The 18,940-nt window shown below is 36.6% G+C and overlaps 2 protein-coding genes across 3 annotated transcripts; both read right to left on the bottom strand.

Annotated features, from left to right (window-relative positions):
• Positions 1–644: 644 nt before the first annotated feature.
• Positions 645–8,818, bottom strand: LOC104211479 (uncharacterized). Of its 2 annotated transcripts, none has more exons than XM_009760540.2 (5): positions 8,703–8,818; positions 8,533–8,625; positions 1,434–1,504; positions 1,227–1,313; positions 645–1,148 (listed from the first exon to the last, which is right to left on the bottom strand). In XM_009760540.2, exons 2-5 carry the CDS (start codon positions 8,591–8,593, stop codon positions 885–887), a joined length of 483 nt encoding a protein of 160 aa, XP_009758842.1. In that variant the 5' UTR covers positions 8,594–8,625; positions 8,703–8,818; the 3' UTR covers positions 645–884. The 2 variants fall into 2 exon arrangements, with proteins under 2 accessions (XP_009758842.1, XP_009758841.1); XM_009760539.2 differs by having other exon boundaries at positions 8,711–8,798.
• A 1,937-nt stretch (positions 8,819–10,755) lies between these two features.
• On the bottom strand, positions 10,756–17,535 carry LOC104211478 (cellulose synthase A catalytic subunit 2 [UDP-forming]-like). The gene is made up of 14 exons (XM_009760538.2): positions 16,822–17,535; positions 15,900–16,095; positions 15,582–15,802; positions 15,369–15,471; positions 15,094–15,277; positions 14,626–14,892; positions 14,134–14,479; positions 13,874–14,011; positions 13,350–13,475; positions 13,026–13,238; positions 12,665–12,938; positions 12,378–12,571; positions 11,941–12,291; positions 10,756–11,702 (listed from the first exon to the last, which is right to left on the bottom strand). Exons 1-14 carry the CDS (start codon positions 16,906–16,908, stop codon positions 11,118–11,120), a joined length of 3,285 nt encoding a protein of 1,094 aa, XP_009758840.1. The 5' UTR covers positions 16,909–17,535; the 3' UTR covers positions 10,756–11,117.
• Positions 17,536–18,940: the final 1,405 nt, after the last annotated feature.

Genomic DNA, 18,940 nt, shown 5'->3' with positions numbered 1-18,940 from the left:
GCTTATAAGCACTTTTAATTTTACCAAACGAGTAGATAAGCCAAAAAGTACTTATAAGTCAGTTTGACCAGCTTATAAGCTTAGCCAAACACCCTCTATATTCCACTTTTTCTCGAAATGATTGAACGATTGAGAAGTTTGAAAATTACAACAACAAAAGGTATATCCAACTCACTTCCAAATTGTCGTGAATATTTAGAAAATTCATAGCCTTATAGGGTAAGTTTTGGAACGCAAAAAGTACTCTTTTCATAAGCACTTTTTTTGGTTGGAGAACCATTTGGGCTGCAGTAATCAGAATCTAATAAGACGTGTACATTGTTAACTGTTGAAAACTGTACTTGTCAAAAAGAAATGAACTCAAAAGTTTGAAAAACAGCACACACCTCATCTGTTACTCTAAGACTACATTACTCCCACAATTTCTCCGTTATTTTGAGTGTCTTCAACTAGTTGTGTCTGCATTAACATAATTTCTACCAATTTGCCAGTTTCTAAATACAGCAGCATTCTCTCACAAGAGCGCAGAAGCAGAATAGTAATAAATCAAATATTCAACCAAAAGAAAGTGAAAACACTTAGAGCAAAATCACGCTTACTCCAAAGACAAAAGCAGTCGATTTAATCCATGGACACCAGTGAACTTGAGAATTGACATTGTATTGCTCGATAAACACATACAAGGATGTCAGTTAATGTTCACTTTCTCTTCCACGGAAAAAGTGTACATCCATTAAGCATTACTATACTCATCATCAGAACACAGAAAATTCAGGAGACTACAACAAAATTTTAAGATATTATCAGAGATATAATCTACTACACTGGAATCTAAAGCTTAAAAATATAAAGAAAACAAGGAGGTGTCGCCATTTATCCCATGTTTAATGGCGCTTCTTACCAGGACCCTTTTTCTTCTTGCCCTTGTTCTTTTTACCACCCTTTTTCTTCTTCCCTTTACTAGCAAAAGACTGCTCTGAATCGAATGCTTTCGGTGCAGAAGGTTTTAATAAGTCCTTAACATCAAGCACCCCATTTCTGAAGTGACCTTCAGTTGACTTCAGCACCCTATCCTCAGGTCTGCGCCTTCCCGCTGCTTTTCTTGAACTGCTACCATTGTTTCCCCCAAAACGTCCAAGTATCAAATTCTGTAAAACAAATAAGTTAGCAACTTATGTTAAGGGACCTTTGAGTGAGCAAACTTGAAAGAAAGCAGAGTTTTCAACCTCTTCTTGTATTTTCTCCTCCCTTTCCTTCTGTTTCTTCATCATTACTCGTGCAACACTTAGTGGTAACCTCTGTTTCTTCTGAGGCTGCCGCAATTACCAGGAACATTATTAACAGATGCAGAAATATTACAGCATTTATCAAAAAAAAAATTGCAGAGAATATTACTATAGCCAATGTTATTCTTCATAAAGGCTGTGTCTCACCTTCCCACCAAGCGAAACTATTTTCTTGTTCTCCAACTCCTTTTTCTCTTTCCATGTCATATGCGCGGAGCCTGAGAATAGGATAGAGAACTTAGTCAGTGCCAACCTATCCAAGAAAATAAAGAAGCAATAAATCTGTTCTCATAAGACAGCATCCCAGTTAACATCAACTAAAATTCATATACAACATGCCATACATGAAAAGGGTCCGGTATGTAATGAAGTGAAAGCTACAGAGCTCGATTCTCATCCCTCTATGACAACAACAACATACCCAGTATTATCCCATACCGTGGGGTCTGGGGAGGGCAGTGTGTACGCAGACCTTACCCCTACCTTGTGAGAATAGAGAGGTTGTTTCCAATAGATCATCGTCTCAGGATCTCATCCCTCTTAGACAACCAAGTAAATTACAAAATAAAGATTACCATATTTTACGAAAGCTCCTCCCATCAGCAGAATGTTGACACCCGGATAGGATTAGTATAAAAGTCAAACAGCCAAGTCTCCAGTTTAGTCATGCTTAGAAAACTCTTTGCTAGAAAAACTCCTATATTCAATGATACTAATCAGGCACATCCAGTATAACTGGAAATCTAAAAGTGATGAATCTGTTGCATTTTAATTTTGGTAAGGTACTGCTATGGGCTATAGCTGTCTAAGACAGAGACCTGGATAGTGAAGCTGCCAAAGTCACAAGAACAAAAGTGTTGGCACTGGAAAGAATTATGATGGACATAAGTTTTAATTTATGGGATGTGATATAAGCCAAGGAAGACTGGAGAAAATGAAAGAATACCATATTCAATACTACGGTGCATTGGAACCTTCACCGACTAAGTTACATGGGCTACCTTCTTTATATAAGATAGTGGATATCATTCTTCCTCCGATATGTGCACAGTGAAAATACGTACAACTTCAGTTGCTTTGTATTTGAAGGATAAAACTTACAGTTGCAACGTATGAGATGTTTATTATGCATTATTTTGATTGTGTGATCAACCTGATAATTAAACCAATTATTTTTGCTCTATTCAAATTTCTGGTTCAATGAATGGTTTAGGTTTTAAACATTCGAACAGTTGACCGTATATATGATGAGATAAAGAAAATGGGTTGTAACGATAAAAGCAATACACAGCCAGTGAATCAGTGTTATCAATAGTCACAATCTAATCACAGCATTTCTTTCTTCAGTAACAATGATTGTTTATATTGCACTGTCCACTTCTATTAACATGTGTTAAGATGTTGAAGCCTATGGAAACGGAATAACGAAAAGCTTCAATGTAAATAATGTCACCAATGAATTAGAGTAGGAAAGCTACTTAATAGTTAGTTAATTTGTTGATTAAAAGATAATTTTTGCTGTAAATAAAAAGCACTAAGGTAGGTTTTATTTTTCACCACTAAGTTATCTCATTAATGGGAATATTCACATTCTCTCTCTTTCTCTCCTTTTCCTCTCCTCTGAAACTTTATCTCTCATGTATGTCATGACCCGCCACACCATCATGCCACATTGCCACTTGGCATATATTTTTCCATATGGAAGGGTTACATAAGTTAGAGAAAAGATCTTGGTGGAATATTTTAGAACTATGGAGAATTTCCTTAGAAAAGTTCTAGATATTTATGCATTTTTAGGAAGGTTCTAGAGAAAGTCCTTAGGAAGACCCTAGAACCCTATAGAATTGTTAGGAAAGTCCTTAGAAGAATCTAGCTATGTAGAATATTCTAGAGAAGGGACTTAGTTGTAAATATGGAAGGACTTGTAGAACAATTATTATTTACATACTAACCCCTAGGTGATTAGTATAAATAGGGGGCATTCATTTGAAATTCATCAACCAAGTAAAACAATCAAGTTCTCTCTAATACAAAAGCTTCCTTAGACAATTCTCATGTGTTCTAACATTTCTTAGCGATCATGAGTGTAGTAGGGCTGACTTGGCATAGCAAGAACGCGAGCAAGTTATGCAAGATCGTGAGTGAGTTGCCAAGTGCCGCACGTGCGCTTAGTTCAAGACTAAGGACGTGACAACGTGGTATCAGAGCAAAGGTTGAAACTAAGGGAATGGCGAACATCGGAGAAGTTAACGCTGCCAACACCCAAGCCAACGTCATCCAGGATGCTGCTGGCAAGAGTGACCGTAACAAAAAGAGGAATACAACCAACAAGAGCCAGGAGGTGCCACCCGAGGTTGTGCCAAACGAGAGGCTTACATCCCAAGAACCATCTGCCACCTAGGCGAGCGAGGATGAAGTGGAGGTCCTGCCTGAGGACGTCTTGCTCGGTAAAGAGTGGGTGATGAAGGTGAATGTGGGGATGGACGCCGTCGAGACCTTTGGCCAACACTAGGGGAAGGTGGAAGGCACCCTTAGAGTTCTTGAGGTACACACTCTTGAAGAAATTGAGAGCATCCGAAATGACTTGCAGGGGCGTACGCAAGTCGAGATGGAGCTAAGGAAAACCATCACTACCTTGGAGTGCAGACTTATGGAGGCATTCAGCATTATCGATGCCATGAAGGCAAAGATAGAGTCGCTCGAGGAGCACGCTGACGCTAGCGTGACCAAGGCAAACAGTAACGTTGTTGTGACGAGGGAGACCAAGATCGAGGCTCCCAAACCGCCAATGTTCAAAAGTGTTCGTGATGCACAAGAAGTAGAGAACTTCCTTTGGCACTTGGAGAACTACTTCAGGCATGGCAAGGTGAGAGACGACGAGGCCAAGATCAACACTGCTGTGTTGTACCTCTCAGAAATTGTTGGCTGTGGTGGCATCGAAAGTGTACTGACATGGAAAAGGGGCTATGCAACATTGAGACGTGGGAGCAGTTCAAGAAGGAGTTGAAGAAGCAATTCTACCGGTGAATGTGGTGTATGAGGCTAGGCGGAAGCTAAGGGAGCTCCGACAGACGGCCACAATTCGGGAGTATGTGCACGAGTCTACTACCTTAATGTTGCAAATCTCGTCATTGTCCGAGGAAGATTTCTTCTTCTACTTCATGGATGGGTTGCAAAATTGGGCAAAGCATAAGTTAAGAAGACATCAAATAGCCAACGTGAACGAGGCCATCGGAGTAGCCTAGTCACTTGTTGACTTCAAGATGGAGCCTTCCAAGTCCAAAGAAGGCAACGCCGAGAGGGATGAGGGAGATCATGATGAGGACAACGGGAAATGCATAGCCGAGGTATACAAGGGTAATGGCAAGGGGCCATCCCATAACGAACAGGGGTCCAAGAGAAACGGCAAAGGGCCGGAAAATAGTAGGGAGTACGTGCCTAAGGGAGGGTAGTGCTACTTCTGTGAAGGATCACATCGGGTAAGTGAATGCTCAGAGCTGGGGAAGCTTGCAGCAATGATAGGGAACTTTGCTCAAGCACATAAGGATGACACAGGGGAACCGCCTGTATTGGAGGGATGCGCTTGGAATCTAAGCCGAAAATAGGGGATTCCAAAGCCTATCTTGGCACCATGCAAATGGAGCATGGTGGCAGCAAGAAAAGTTGGACGGACATAGTTGAAGAGGATGGCGAGTTATAAAGTAATGGCATGCTATCGGACTCAGACGATGCACCAAGCAAAGGGTTCAAGTTTGCCAGTAAAGCTGGACCACGGAGGGCAGCCAAATAGGGGGTGGAAGCAGGACTCGATGCTTGAGAAGCTGCTAGACTTGGTTGAGTCATGGAAAGATTCAGGTCAAGAGCAAGGAGGGACATCCGATGGGCGGAGGATGGAGGCCATCATTGCTAGCCGTCCAAAGTACAAACAGCGTAATAAGAAGAAAGGTAGCCAGTACCTTGTGAAATGGGAAGGAGAACCGCTTCATAGGGCATCATGGCTAATGGACAAAGATCTTTGGCGACGCCAAGGTGAGGTGCGCGCATATGTGTCGATGCTTTGTGCCGAGGGCGACACAAAATTGGGTGAGGGAGAGTGTCATGACTCGCCACACCATCATGCCACATAGGTGTCACTTGGCATATATTTTTGCCATATGGAAGGGTTATATAAGTTAAGGAAAAGATCTTGGTGGAATATTCTAGAACTATGGAGAATTTCCTTAAAAAAGTTATAGATATTTATGCATTTGTAGGAAGGTTCTAAAGAAATATAGAGGTTTCCTTAGGAAGACCCTAGAACCCTATACAATTGTTAGGAAAATCCTTAGAAGAATCTAGCTATGTAGAATATTCTAGAAAAGGGACTTAGTTGTAAATATGGAAGGACTTGTATAACAATTATTATTTACATACTAGCCCCTAGGTGATTAGTATAAATAGGGGGCATTCATTTGTAATTCATCAACCAAGCAAACAATCAAGTTCTCTCTAATACAAAAGCTTATTTTGACAATTCTCATGTGTTCTAACATTTCTTAGCGATCATGAGTGTAGTAGGGCTGACTTGGCATAGCAAGAACGTGAGCAAGTTATGCAAGATCGTGAGTGAGTTGCCAAGTGCCGCACGTGCGCTTAGTTCAAGACTAAGGACGTGACATGTAGCTCTCTTTTTTTGGGGGGGACAAAGTAAGAATCTCAGCAGTATTAATAATTTCTCGAACATGTTACCCTGCCATGGAGTTTGGATGCATGAAATGTGTCTACTCTAAAGTTATGTCAACTGTGACAAGATCCTGATTATGCCAACATAATACTACGGTCAAAGAGAACAAAATAGACTTTTTTTTCCTAATGATGGTTCTAAGCTATCACATTGGTCAAATAATAGATTATTGAGGAAACCAAGATTAAATCGAGAAAAATGTCACAAAAGCCGGTAGATAACTGAGAACCATTTGTCACCCATTGGCCACTTATGATAGTGGCAGCCACTGCCTGCTTCTACCTCACCTCACCTTAACAAACATGAGTCCACCCCATAATGACCTACCCACCGCCCAACTTCAAGCGCACTGATGAATCTTCACCCAGTCACCCACAGCCAAAAACAAATAACAATAGCTGGTCAGCCTGATTAACTTGCCAACTTTCACTTTTACTTGTTTAGAAATCTCTTTCACATTCCAGTTATCATCTAGATAGCTAGGTGTCATGAACCCCCAGCTTCATTGGATCATCAAACAAAGAGTCCCTTGTAGTCTACACTTGGGCAAAAACAATTGACTCACATGAATCAGAGTTGATTAACTCTTTTGGCATATTTCTTGTAATGATTGATCCGATGTATTGACTGTTAGCTCTTATAGCTTATACCTCCATAACTGGGCAGCATCACTGTCCTTTCCTTGTATACTTTTGTCATGCATTTGAGTTTCCCACTTCCAAATGAACATGATGTTTTGACAGATGTGATTGCTTTGATCGATTAAAGAAAATGTGGATCGAGCGCTACCCCTATGTCAAGAACAAGTGGATGGCACTCTATCCATAAAAAAGGTAGTGACCATCATCTCGGGTGAAGGAATGTAAAAATTGCATCATATGGCTGGTAACCAGATTAAGAAAAGACATTATCACTGAGAGTTGGGTCCAGTCCTAAAAGAATTGGGTTCTGAAGATTGCTTTTTGGTGCACCCATGTAGCTCAACTTAAGAATAGTATTTTATCTTTGATTGTTTTTTGGTGCACCCATGTAGCCCCTACTTGTATAGAAGATTGGGTGTCTTTTGTAGAGAATCATGTTTTGATGTGAATTCTCTACTTTTTGATATACTTCTTGTATACGGGAGTTTTTCTCCCTTTTATTAATAGAATTTACCTTATCAAAAAAAAAGAATTGGGTTCTAAGATGTTTATATTAAGGGCATCTCCACTGGTGCACTATTTTTTGCACCAAATCTAAATTTGGTGTAAAATTTAGTGTTCTTTTGCTCCAATGGAATACCAAATTTTGCACCATTTTAGTGTGTGAATAGTGTCACACCAAATTTGATTTATTATTATTTTATTCATCTTTTTACTTTTTGGACTTTTAATTTATCATATATTGTGTATATAATTAATTTTTATATTGAGATCTTTATAATTTTAATTGTATATCCTATTTTTTGATATATTAATTTTTGTATATATTATATTTATATAAAATTATAAGTTAATTTTATTATTATTATAATTGTATAAAAAGAAATATAACCATTATTTAAAAATAAAAAATGCAAATGTAAGATATCTAATGTTGTTAAAATTGAAAAGTGGAAACTAAAATTTAAAAAAGAAAATTAACAATACATAAAATAAAAATACATTAAAATTAAAAGTACATCAAAGGAGGATACATTAAAATTGAAATTACATTAAAATTTATTTAATTATCTTTTATCAATGATTTCACTTTAGTTGATTTATCCTTTAAAATAATTTTGTAATAAATGATTATATAAGTGGTGAATGTGAATTATATGTGATGAATATGGAAAAAAGTAAAAAGATAGAATTTGTTTGAAGGAAATAAAAAAAAAATTAAATAGAAGATAATAATATAAATATAGAAGAGAGAGAAGAATATAAAAAGAAATATTCTTTTTTGGTGTAAAAAATGGTGTAATGGTTGGAGTAAATTTGGTGTTACACCATTTTGGTGTGAAATTTCGTGTTAGGGTTGGAGATGGTCTAAGGTCCTACACATCACTACTTAAGATCAAGTTCTCATGGAGAGAAAAAAAAAGCTAAATTATACCAGCCTTTGAACTCAGCTCATTATTCCTCCACCCCAAAAATCCTCTTCAAAATTTGCAGGCATTCACTAGTTAGAGAATTTTATCACATTTCAGAAGGTCTAGACTCTCGCAAACACTTTCTACCATTCAATTCCTCCACAACCTCATACCCGGTAGACGTGTAGAATTAAATGACTGAACTACATTAGCATAATAATTCATGCAAGACGCTATCATATGCGCATTAAACTCAGCCAAGTGCACTTAAAGTTTCAATCTTAAACAAGAGAATATATATAAAAACCAATTGAATGTTTCAGTTTAACAAATCACCCAAAAAAAATTAAATAAATTCAGCCAGTTTACAATTTCAAAGGATCAATAGGATGTTAGAAACATGCTCTACAAAAGGTAAAATACATATGAATTTAGGTTTTGGTCAAGTCGAAGTAAGACCTACTACTTACCAAGATATTCGACCTCCTTCAGTATCGACTTAAAATCCATCTTTGGTTCCTTCATGTCCATATTTGGCCAAATCTTATTTCTTCCTTCTTCCCCTTTAAAATTTATCAGTAAAACAAATCAGAGAAATAAAGAATGCAAAATTAACTTGTAAAGATGAGATGAGAACTACAATTTCACCAGAGAAAATGGAGAAAAGCAATTTCGCCGTTCAATCGCCGAAGAAGAGAAGGTTGAAACTTGAAACTGTGTTCAAGGGTTTTTGGCTTTGGAATAAAAGGAGAAAATGACAAAAAAGGTGTTTGGCTAAGCTTATATATAACCTCGTCAAACTAGCTTGCAAGCACATATCAAACGTTTGATGCATTGCTTTGCGGCGACGAAGACAATGTTTGTTTCTCTTCAAATATTTATTTAGGTTTATTTTTTACTTAGAAATTTTTGTCAATTTATTAATTATTATAACTTATGACTATATGCTTATCATAAAAGTTTTCTTATCTTAAACACAATTGTATTTTAAATAAAATAATAAATAGAATATTTTGTATTTAAATCGATCTGGAATCTAAAATTTTGAAGAAATTATACTCTTATAAGTATAAACAGTTCTAAGGTTATTTAAGTTATTTTAACAGAAACAACATTTTTTTCTCAAATACTGCAACAACTTATTATCAATTTCAGCACTTGTATCCAAACACGTAACTGCTTATTTATTAAATCACTTTTAACACTTAAAAGTGTTTTTCAGCACCTAATATTTATTAGGTGCTTCAAATCAGCTAATCCAAAACGGGCTCAAAACAAGTCCTTATGTATGAGAGTTGATGTACAAAAGCCCTTTAAATATGTACCTGAAACAGTTGCAGTCCTTTATGCTCGCCGGGATATTTATTGTTCAAAATTGAAGGCAGAGTTTAATTTTTGAAAGAAAGTAAATATTAATTTATGAAGGCAGAGTAAATATGATTTACCTTTTGATTAGGATTCTGATCGTCTATAAAAAAGAAATTAAAAAGCAATATAATGGATTATAAATGAGGTATTTAAATCTTATAAATTTATTTTTGTTTTACCCGTATATTTTCTATATTATTCTAAAGACATGTGGAGCAGTATTTTTTTTTTACTGAGCGAGCTAAAATGGAGCATAATTCATCACTTTCAGGAACTTACGCTTTTCTTAATTTTTATTTTATAACTCAAACACATTATTTAGTTTTTAAATTTTTATTTTATAACTCAAACACATTATTTAGTTTTTGATTCAATGCTCGCGCCCCTTAGTCCTTTACTTGCTAATCTATGCATGAGTTATAGCCTGTTTGACCAAGTTTCTTTTTGGCCAAAAGTGCTTTTTTTTGGGCCGAAAACACTTTTGGACAAAAATTGAGGTGTTTGGCCAAGCTTTTGGAAGGAAAATGTGTGCTTTTGAAGAGAAGCAGAAGCAGTTTTGGAGAAGCAGAAAAAAGTAGCTTCTCTCCAAAAGCACTTTTTGAGAAGTACTTTTGAGAAAAATACACGTAGAAGCAGTTTTTTAAAGCTTGGTCAAACACTAATTGCTGTTCAGAAGTGCTTTTCAAACTAATTAGTCAAACACAAACTGCTTCTCACCAAAAGTACTTTGAGAAAAGCACTTTTGAAAAAAAACACTTCTTAAAATAAGCTGATTTTTGCGTCTTGGCAAAACAGGCTATTAACGTGGCTTGCACCTTGGATATTCAATTTTATGGATAAAACCTTAACTATTAGGCCATTGATAAGCATGTACTTATGGTTGGTGGGAGAAATTGCAAATCATATGATGTGATTTCAAATCCGATGCAATTATGAGCTATATTGCTCGGACTCTCCAAAAGTGTTGTTGCATCCGTGTCGGATCCTCCGAAAATGTATTAAATTTGGAGAATTCAACACACACCCAACAACCTTTTTGAAGAGTTCCAGCAACATATTTATGAGTATTCAGTATTCACACGCTAGAAAAAATCTTGTTACCACAGCATATCAAGCAACATATTAAACGGCTTAAAAGACCGGCAAATTTCATCTTTATGTGTAAAATAATGAGCAGAAATGATACACACACAAGCCAAAACTTCAGATTTAGACCAAGAATGATTCCACACTAGTATATGTGTTTCACTCAACATTAATCTGACTTCTGAAATACACAAACTTCAAAACTTGGATAACCAAAGACAAAACATTTGAGTCTTAAGTCCAACAAAGCAGAACATACAACTTATTAGCTAAAGAGTATACAAATTTAATGCCCCTTTTACAGAGGGGTATAATAACTTTATGATTTAGTATATATTCACTGACAAATAGAGGGAACACCAAAAGGTTAAAAGAAGTATTCCACAAAAAAGAATAAATGGAACAAATTTAAACAAATATGAATGTGTCAGCTCCAGCTGCTTAATATCTACACTGATGACTTCCCACCTATACTCCTCTCTTTTTATTCTACCACCTTGTATACTAATATCTCTTCCTGCAAAACCCTCCCACAGTACTACAAATCAAATGTCTGGCCGCGAAAGGAAATCCCAACAATTGCTTGCTGGATCATTTTAGACTAATCGTCACAATTCAATCCGCAGACTTCTAACACAGGGCCATCTCTTGAGACAAACGGGTTGACTCGTACCCACAACAAGGTTAATACTGAAGCAAGCAGAATCGACCATACAACAACTATGGTCGGTGTTCGCTCTTGCTTTCCCATCAATCCTTTGAGGAATGGGTAAAGATGAATAATAACCCACAAGGCAAAGAATAGCCTACCAAATAAGGGTCCCCAAGAATCATAACCGTTATTTATTGCATCCGAGATGCCAACCACAACTCCAACCATGTTGACTATTAGCAAAGTAGTAGGTGGGATTAATAATGATGTCCACTTGAAGATATAGAGATCTGAAAATGCCCCGTCGTCTCCTGCTTTGGATGTGACAGTGAAACTTGTTTCCACACCAGCCAAAACCTTGAGCAATCCTTGAAAGAGAGCAAAAAAATGCGAGGATGCGCCTCCAATAACCCAAAACTGCTCATTTCTCCACCAATCATCTATACCAACACCACCCCACTGCATCTCAAGGATACCAGTGGCAGCAATAGATATGAAGAGTGCCATGAATAAGATGCTGGCATAATTACTGATCTGCGGATGAAATAAATGATCAGAAAATGGGAGTGGAAGTGCGATCCTCAAGTATTTAGAAGTATCATTAGGTGTCTCACTAATGCTATGAAATGCATGTAAACAAGCATTTCTAAATATATGGTTAAGCCAATGAAAGATATATATATATATATCATTGCATGTAAATCATTGCTTTTTTAGTAATTCTTTTTAAAAGATTTATCAGGTCAATAGTGGAACAAGAGAATTAAGTTACCTCAGGAACGATGAATTTTCCAGTGAGAAGGCAGATGGCGGGTAAGAAACAGTAGACAATCAAGGGAATGGACGTCAAAGGATATACAACTGAATTTATGTAAGAGAATCTCTCCAGAAATTTCAATCCACCTCCATATCCATACCAGATTGGGCAATGCTTGCTCAGCAAAATTTCAACTGAGCCTAGAGCCCACCTAAGAACCTGATGGAGACGGTCCGAAAGATTAATAGGGGCTGAACCCTTGAAAGCAGCCCGCTGAGGCATACAATAAACGGACCTCCATCCGTGGCAATGCATCTTGAATCCAGTCAAGATATCTTCCGTGACGGAGCCATAAATCCACCCAACCTGGTTAAAAGGTTAAAGATGCCATGAGTTATTGAACCAAATTTACTACATTCTTCCGTAACAAAAAAGTAACGAATGGGTCTTACCTCCTTCCCCCATTCTGTTTTATCTTCGTAACCACAGCTAATAACATGAATGGCTTCCTTCAAAAGTGATGAGGTACTGGCCTCCATTGGAAGACCACCATTCTCTAAAAGCGTTGAGGCAACAAAAACAGGAGACTGCCCGAATTTTTTCTCTAGTTTCACTTGGGAAGCCAGGTGTGAATCCACGTTTGCTACTGTAATGCAGTAACATAAGTGAGTCTTTTCACCTCTACTTGGTCAGTGCATAAACGACAAGAACTATTATTCTTTAAGAGCATAAAGGTAACCTTCAACTCCTTCTTCAATTGTTTCAAGAGCATATATTTGCTTTGATGTCTCCCTGTGCTTTGGCTTCTTCTCTTTCTTCGTTTTCCCTTTCTTGTTCGTTTTCGATCTGAAGCAGCAACAGCAAAAGCACAACTTAGACCAGCAGTTGCAGGTCTTGCTTGGTTTCTTCTTTTTGGCAGGAGCATCATATCCGTAAAGTGCATGTCTTCTGAAAACACACCCCGTACCAACATATATTGGTCCTTGTATACCATCTAAACCTTTCATGTTAATCTGTAAAGATTTTCAAGAAATCAGTTTCTGCCTAGATGGATTAAGAATTCAAATCTTGTCAATGCAACAAGGGGTATATATACGTACATCAAAGAATACCACATTTCTGTTTGAGTATCTGTCGTGACGATCAATCCCATCAAACCTTTGAGGAAACTGCACGTAGCAGATTTTTTTTCCTGAGGTGGGATCCATCATGAAACACATGGCTTCCCTCAATGCCTTGCTATTGTTGATGTAGTGATCACAATCAACATTTAACAGGTAAGGAGCATTTGATATGACTGCTGAAACCCTCATCTATATACCAGAAGGAAAGACAACATTGACAAAATCAGAACACCCTATTTTCATGAATAAGAATTTTCTTTTTGTTTCCCTATTTAGGAAACATAAGGTCAGTTGAATTACCAAAGCATTCATGGCGCCTGCTTTTTTATGGTGATCGAACCCAGGTCTCTTTTCACGGGAAACATAAACCAGGCGAGGTAATTCATTTCCTTCAACATCTCGAACACCATCTTCACCAAGGAATACCTATAGAAGAGTTAATCAGAAGCTGTCTATGCCCTGGGATTCATCTAGAATATCCTTGCTGACTATAGAGTTTGATGGTCCGTGGCAGGGACAGGATTTTTTTTTTTAAATTAACAAACTCAGTGTTGAATCCGTGCTGTTACTTAGTGGAAATTATGGGAAGATAGAGAAGATATAGTGAATGACCAGGGAAAGATAAATAAGAGGTACATGATAAAATTGCAATAAATTAGATGGGTAATGTATAACTTGCCAGCAGAAATTTTGAAGAAAGACTATGTTTGAAGGTAAAAGAAGTCTCAGTCAGTTGTATAGAATTTTGAAGAAAGACTATGTTTGAAGGTAAAAGAAGTCTCAGTCAGTTGCATAGTGAATACATGACAAAAAATTGCTCTTACCTGGATCATACCAGGATGATCTCTGACATTGTTCCCGGGCCATGGTGTGCCATCCTGCATTGTCCAACCTTCCTCAGGAACCTTTTGAGCAGTTGCCACTAGACCGTTTATGCGGACTTTAAACTCTTCATATTCTCTCTGCAAGCCATAAACACAACAACATATTCAGATCAAGCCAACCAGAAGGAAGAAACTTAAATGCCTGAAACAGGTTTTGATGCATGTCAAAAGAAACGGATAGATTAATATGTGCTACAAACCTTCATGGCTCGGCGTTCCCTTACAAATTCAGGATGAACTTTATTTTTCAGATAGTCCATCTTTAGAGAAAAATACCATTCTGGAGCACGGGGTTCAATATTGTATTTCTTGCAGAAAGGAGTCCATTTTCTGGCAAATTCAGATGTCTCGGAAAGGGCTTCAAAAGTAAGCATAGCAGCACCATCATCTGACACATAGCATGTAACTTTATCCACTGGATAATCCACAGCAAGAATGGATAAAACAGTGTTTGCAGTGATTAATGGTGGTTCTTTCAAGGGATCGACTGTGCTGACAAAAATGTCGACGGGAGCCAACTCCGAAGGCTTTCCTTCTTTTTCATACCTGAAACAATAAAGCATGTGAATACTCAACAGATTCTCTAAAAACGAATGAACCCATTAAGGCTATGCCAAAAGTCAGGATAAATTAATCTGCAGATCTCCTCAATTGCAAGTAGACCCCAAAATATTATAACAGCAGAACCCTACCTGAGTGAAAGCCGATCAAGGTATGTTTCTCGCACTATCGGGCACCACTTTGGGAACTGATCAAGAATCCATGAAGCAGCAAACCATATCTCACAAATAACCGATGTTAACCACAAGCCATAAGCATCATTAACTGGATGAAGAATTCTATAATGGAAGAAGAGGCCAAGAATTGCGAGACGGAGTATGATTAGAATTCTGTACGGGCTTATCTTGCTTGCAGAAATGGGCAACTTTCTAGATAGTGGCTGCCTTCCTTCATCCATCCTGAGAGAAAGAGCATTTAAGAAAAGCTTGCTTAAAATTCACTGAAACATTAGTGAGTTAGAACGACAGTATTTATAACTCAGAAAGAACAATCGTGCTTTTTATCCTGCATACATTATTAAAAAAACTGCATAGTTTCCCTTCCGCACTTATACCAGTTGAGCCGCCAATAAAAAAGGAAAATCAAAATTATTTACGTACATAGGCAAATCAGGATCATCCAGATCATCCCCATGAAAGCCTCCACCACCATTTCCTTGATGCTTGACCACCTGGAGTTTCTCGATCTGCTTTTTCTTCCACTCTTCCATTCGGTCCTTCCAAGAAACACTTCCGTAGCCATATAGCGCAATGTCTTTCTGTGGAACCATTGGCCTTGGATGCACTATGACACCAAAAAAGCGTTGCATCACTCTCATGTAATCAGGTACAACAATTGAGAGAATACACAATAAGAATGGGCTAAAATAACTTACAGGATGTTGATGACTCAGTATGAGGAGTTGGATAAACCCCATTTCCAGAGCCAGTAGATGGAGGAACTATGAGAGCATGCTGATCAGACATCATCTGAGCATCCTGGAATGTGAAAATGGGAAATATTAGACTTACACATTCTCCAGATTATGCAAGTGATCGTTTTTCTTCTTTTCATTATTCAAATTAAAGGCTTAAAGGGATAAATTTACCTCTTCGCCATAGGTCAAAAGAGGTATTTCTATTCCAGGAGTAGATGAATCTTGTTTTGAGGACGTGGCATTTTCGTATGAACCAGCATGACCACTTCCCCCATAAACAGAAGGAACAGGACCTGAACCATGGCGGCTTAAACTCCCAACACTGTAATCAAACTCGTGCTCTATGTCATCAATGTCGTCTTCTTCTTCATCTCCCTCAACACGCGGACTACCTGAATCAAACCCATATATATTGAATAAATGTAATGTGTCCGATGTACTCAGCCGGGCATCTTCTGACGTTCGCATAAAACAGCAAAACATGCATACCTTTAATTCGCTTGTATCTAGTTTTGCACTGAGGGCAAGCTTGATTTCCCTCTCTTCTTTCGTACTCATAACATGGTCTACAAACAGGGAAAGCACATTCGTTGCAAGCAACAAAGGGCTCTCCATCCACTGTAATTTCAATTTCATCCCCACAAATCTGGCAAACTTGTCCACTTAATTCGCGCACTGACTTTATCTGGACAACACAAACATCATCCACAACAAAAATTTACTGCTGTCAGCATCCAATCACCAGTGCAAAGAGTAAAACTTAGGTTGACTTTTATTCACAAAGTAATAAAGATCATTTGATACAGCAGGAAAATGGAGTAAAGCTAAGAACAAGAAGCCTCAAGAAAAATTAGAAAAAAGCGGTCTGCATTTCAAAATGATCCTCAAATAAAAATTAAAATCACAAGGACAGGTTAAAAAAATAAGAACATTGAAGAAAAACAAAGAATGAACCGTTGTAATTTCATAGGTTAACAAATTTGCCTACACCAATTAGTAAACAAATGCTGACAAAATATAAGACAAACTACAATTATATAATAAAAGAAATAGTCCAAAACCACTCAAATTAAAAGTTCAAAGAATATCAAGGAAAACTAACAATCACAAAAGTACAGCTGAAATAAACTCCTCCAATTAACGAAGGAAATGAAAACAAAGGGAAAAAGAAGTAGAAAAGCAAAATACATTCTCAGCACAAATCTCCTGCAAGTCAAATGAACCAAAAAATCCAGATGCAGAAACTAAAGAAAAAGCAGAAAGTTTACTTATAAAAAAACAGAAATTTTTTGCCATAAAAACCCTAATCAGATTAAATATTAATCCCCACCACAAATAGAACCGACAAAGGGCAAATGAGTATCTGAAGAACTGACAATATAACAAAAATGAGGAATTTTTAGAGACTTACCCTTCCAATTTCATCAGCATTGATTAGCACAAACTCATTCCTATTGTGTGAACCAGCAATAAGCCTTCCTCCAGTATTCATCGCCATTTTTCACAATCAAAAATCCCAGAAAAATAATAAATCTTGAAATTTATCAAAAACCCCACCTCAAAAATTCAACCTTTCAGTGCCCAAAATGAATAAAGGAGCCACCTTTTACACTAAAAACTAAATCTTGGGAAACTCAAGAGTATAGTAACCCCCCATCAGAAAATACCCAAAACTAAAAGACCCCTCAACATTGAGAAAAGCACAATATATTAAAAAAGGGCAGACCCCAATTAGGAGAAAACCCCAGAAATAAACTACAATAATACAATATTGTTACACAATAAAAAGTACCCAAAAAGATAATGGTGTTTGCCAAGAAAAGAAAAATACAAAAAAATAAAAGTAGTTTCTTTCTTTACAACAAGCTAAGACTTGACTGTAATCTGGCTGGAAGTGGTACTATAAAGAAAAGAAAGAAAGGAGAAGTGGAAACAGTGTATCACAATGACACGAGTTAAGAGAATAGTATTGAAATATGGACACATAAAAAACCAAAACCAACCGAGTGACTGAAATACACAGAATGTGAAGGTGGGTGTGATGTAGAATAGAGTCTTTTCAACCCCCCACCCCCTTAGTTATTGATATAGGTTAAGATCACAAAACACCAACTTGCATATCTATGTGATTCTTTCTTGTATGTAACAATATAAGCAAAGAACTGAGGTGGGGCCCAGAAATTAGTAAAGGTGGCCTCCTCCTCAGTGTTATGTCCCCACAAAGAGTTGGTAGCAATTAAAGCTCTATAACCCACAAAAGAAAAAAAGGAAAAATCAAGAAACCAGCTAAGAGGAAAAGAAAAGTTTGGTACACTCTATCTATCCTTTCCTTTACTTTCCTTTCCTTATCTTGTTTCTCACTACACTTAGGTTTGCTGGGATGCAATAGATAAGTTAATGCATGCATTAGCTTTGTTTATTAATAATATATTGTTTGGCAAATATTTTGAATTTATGCATTAGTTATGCAAGCATTAGTTATGCAAACATTAGTTATATATTATATTTGGTATTATCTTATGCATAACTAATGCATAGAAAACAATGGTATTAGCAATGCAATGGATTTTAATGCATACATTAGCTTAGTTAAAGATAAAATTGTCCTTCAAAATTTATGTTTGCTGCTAGTTAGTATATTAATGCAAGTTTAAAATAATCCAAATAGTGAGAAATAAAATTATATCCCTAGTAAATAAATAAATACTTAGCATATTTTTTTTATAAATAAATATTTAATTTTATTTTACAATATAGGTAGACAAATAAAATAATTTTTTTTAAACTTTTTCATGTAAAAACATTTTTCAACATATGTTTCTTTTAAAAAGTTAGAGTGTGGACTAGTTTTGAGGGCATTTTTGTAAACAAACAATTCTTTTAGAAACTGCGCAATGCTTTAATACATCAAACCAAACAATGGATAAAAAATATGTCAGCATAACTAATACCAGCATAACTAATGCAGACATAACTAATACCAGCATTACTAATACACTCTATTCAGTATTATTCTTATGCACTCTACCAAACGACCCCTTATTTTGTGTGTATGTATTGTATTATTATAACAGCAAAAATTAAAGAAGATTAATCTATGGAGTTGTATTGGCTGGTTTCTTGGGAATTTTTTAAAAGGGAGTGTCACAATTTTTGTGTGTTGGGAATATATGTTAGTATATATTTTGTGTGTTAAAGAGGGACAATAGAAGGACAATAATTGAGAAAATCTTCAAACAGAAAATATAATGGGAAAATAAACGCGTAAAAGGGCAAAAAGGGAACTAAACCGCGTGAGCAGATCCTACTGACTAGGTTTTATTTCTTACTATTACTATGTGGGTGAGAGGAAGAAGTAATAATAGAGAGAGAGAATTTGTTTTTTTTATTTATTTATATTATTTATGGAATGTTACAAATGCACTGAATGTATGTAATCTATATTTATATATATATTAAAGCAAGAAAGTTACCATATATAATTAATATTATGGTTAAGTCAAGTAGTAAGCTAATAAATATCAATAATA

Source organism: Nicotiana sylvestris, chromosome 5 (assembly GCF_000393655.2).
Source record: "Nicotiana sylvestris chromosome 5, ASM39365v2, whole genome shotgun sequence".
NCBI lineage: Eukaryota > Viridiplantae > Streptophyta > Magnoliopsida > Solanales > Solanaceae > Nicotiana > Nicotiana sylvestris.
The sequence above is the reverse complement of the archived record's forward strand: the minus strand, read 5'-3'. Positions and strand labels throughout refer to the sequence as shown.

Coding starts and splice junctions, on each gene's coding strand:
- LOC104211479 (XM_009760540.2), bottom strand. CDS start 8,593: ATGGACATGAAGGAACCAAAGATGGATTTTAAGTCGATACTGAAGGAG. Junction 1,505..8,532: donor GAAGGAGGTCGAATATCTTG/GTAAGTAGTAGG, acceptor TCCTATTCTCAG/GCTCCGCGCATATGACATGG. Junction 1,149..1,226: donor AGGAGAAAATACAAGAAGAG/GTTGAAAACTCT, acceptor TTTGTTTTACAG/AATTTGATACTTGGACGTTT.
- LOC104211478 (XM_009760538.2), bottom strand. CDS start 16,908: ATGGCGATGAATACTGGAGGAAGGCTTATTGCTGGTTCACACAATAGG. Junction 14,012..14,133: donor GGGAACGCCGAGCCATGAAG/GTTTGTAGCACA, acceptor TATGGCTTGCAG/AGAGAATATGAAGAGTTTAA. Junction 12,292..12,377: donor AAACAGAATGGGGGAAGGAG/GTAAGACCCATT, acceptor CCTTTTAACCAG/GTTGGGTGGATTTATGGCTC.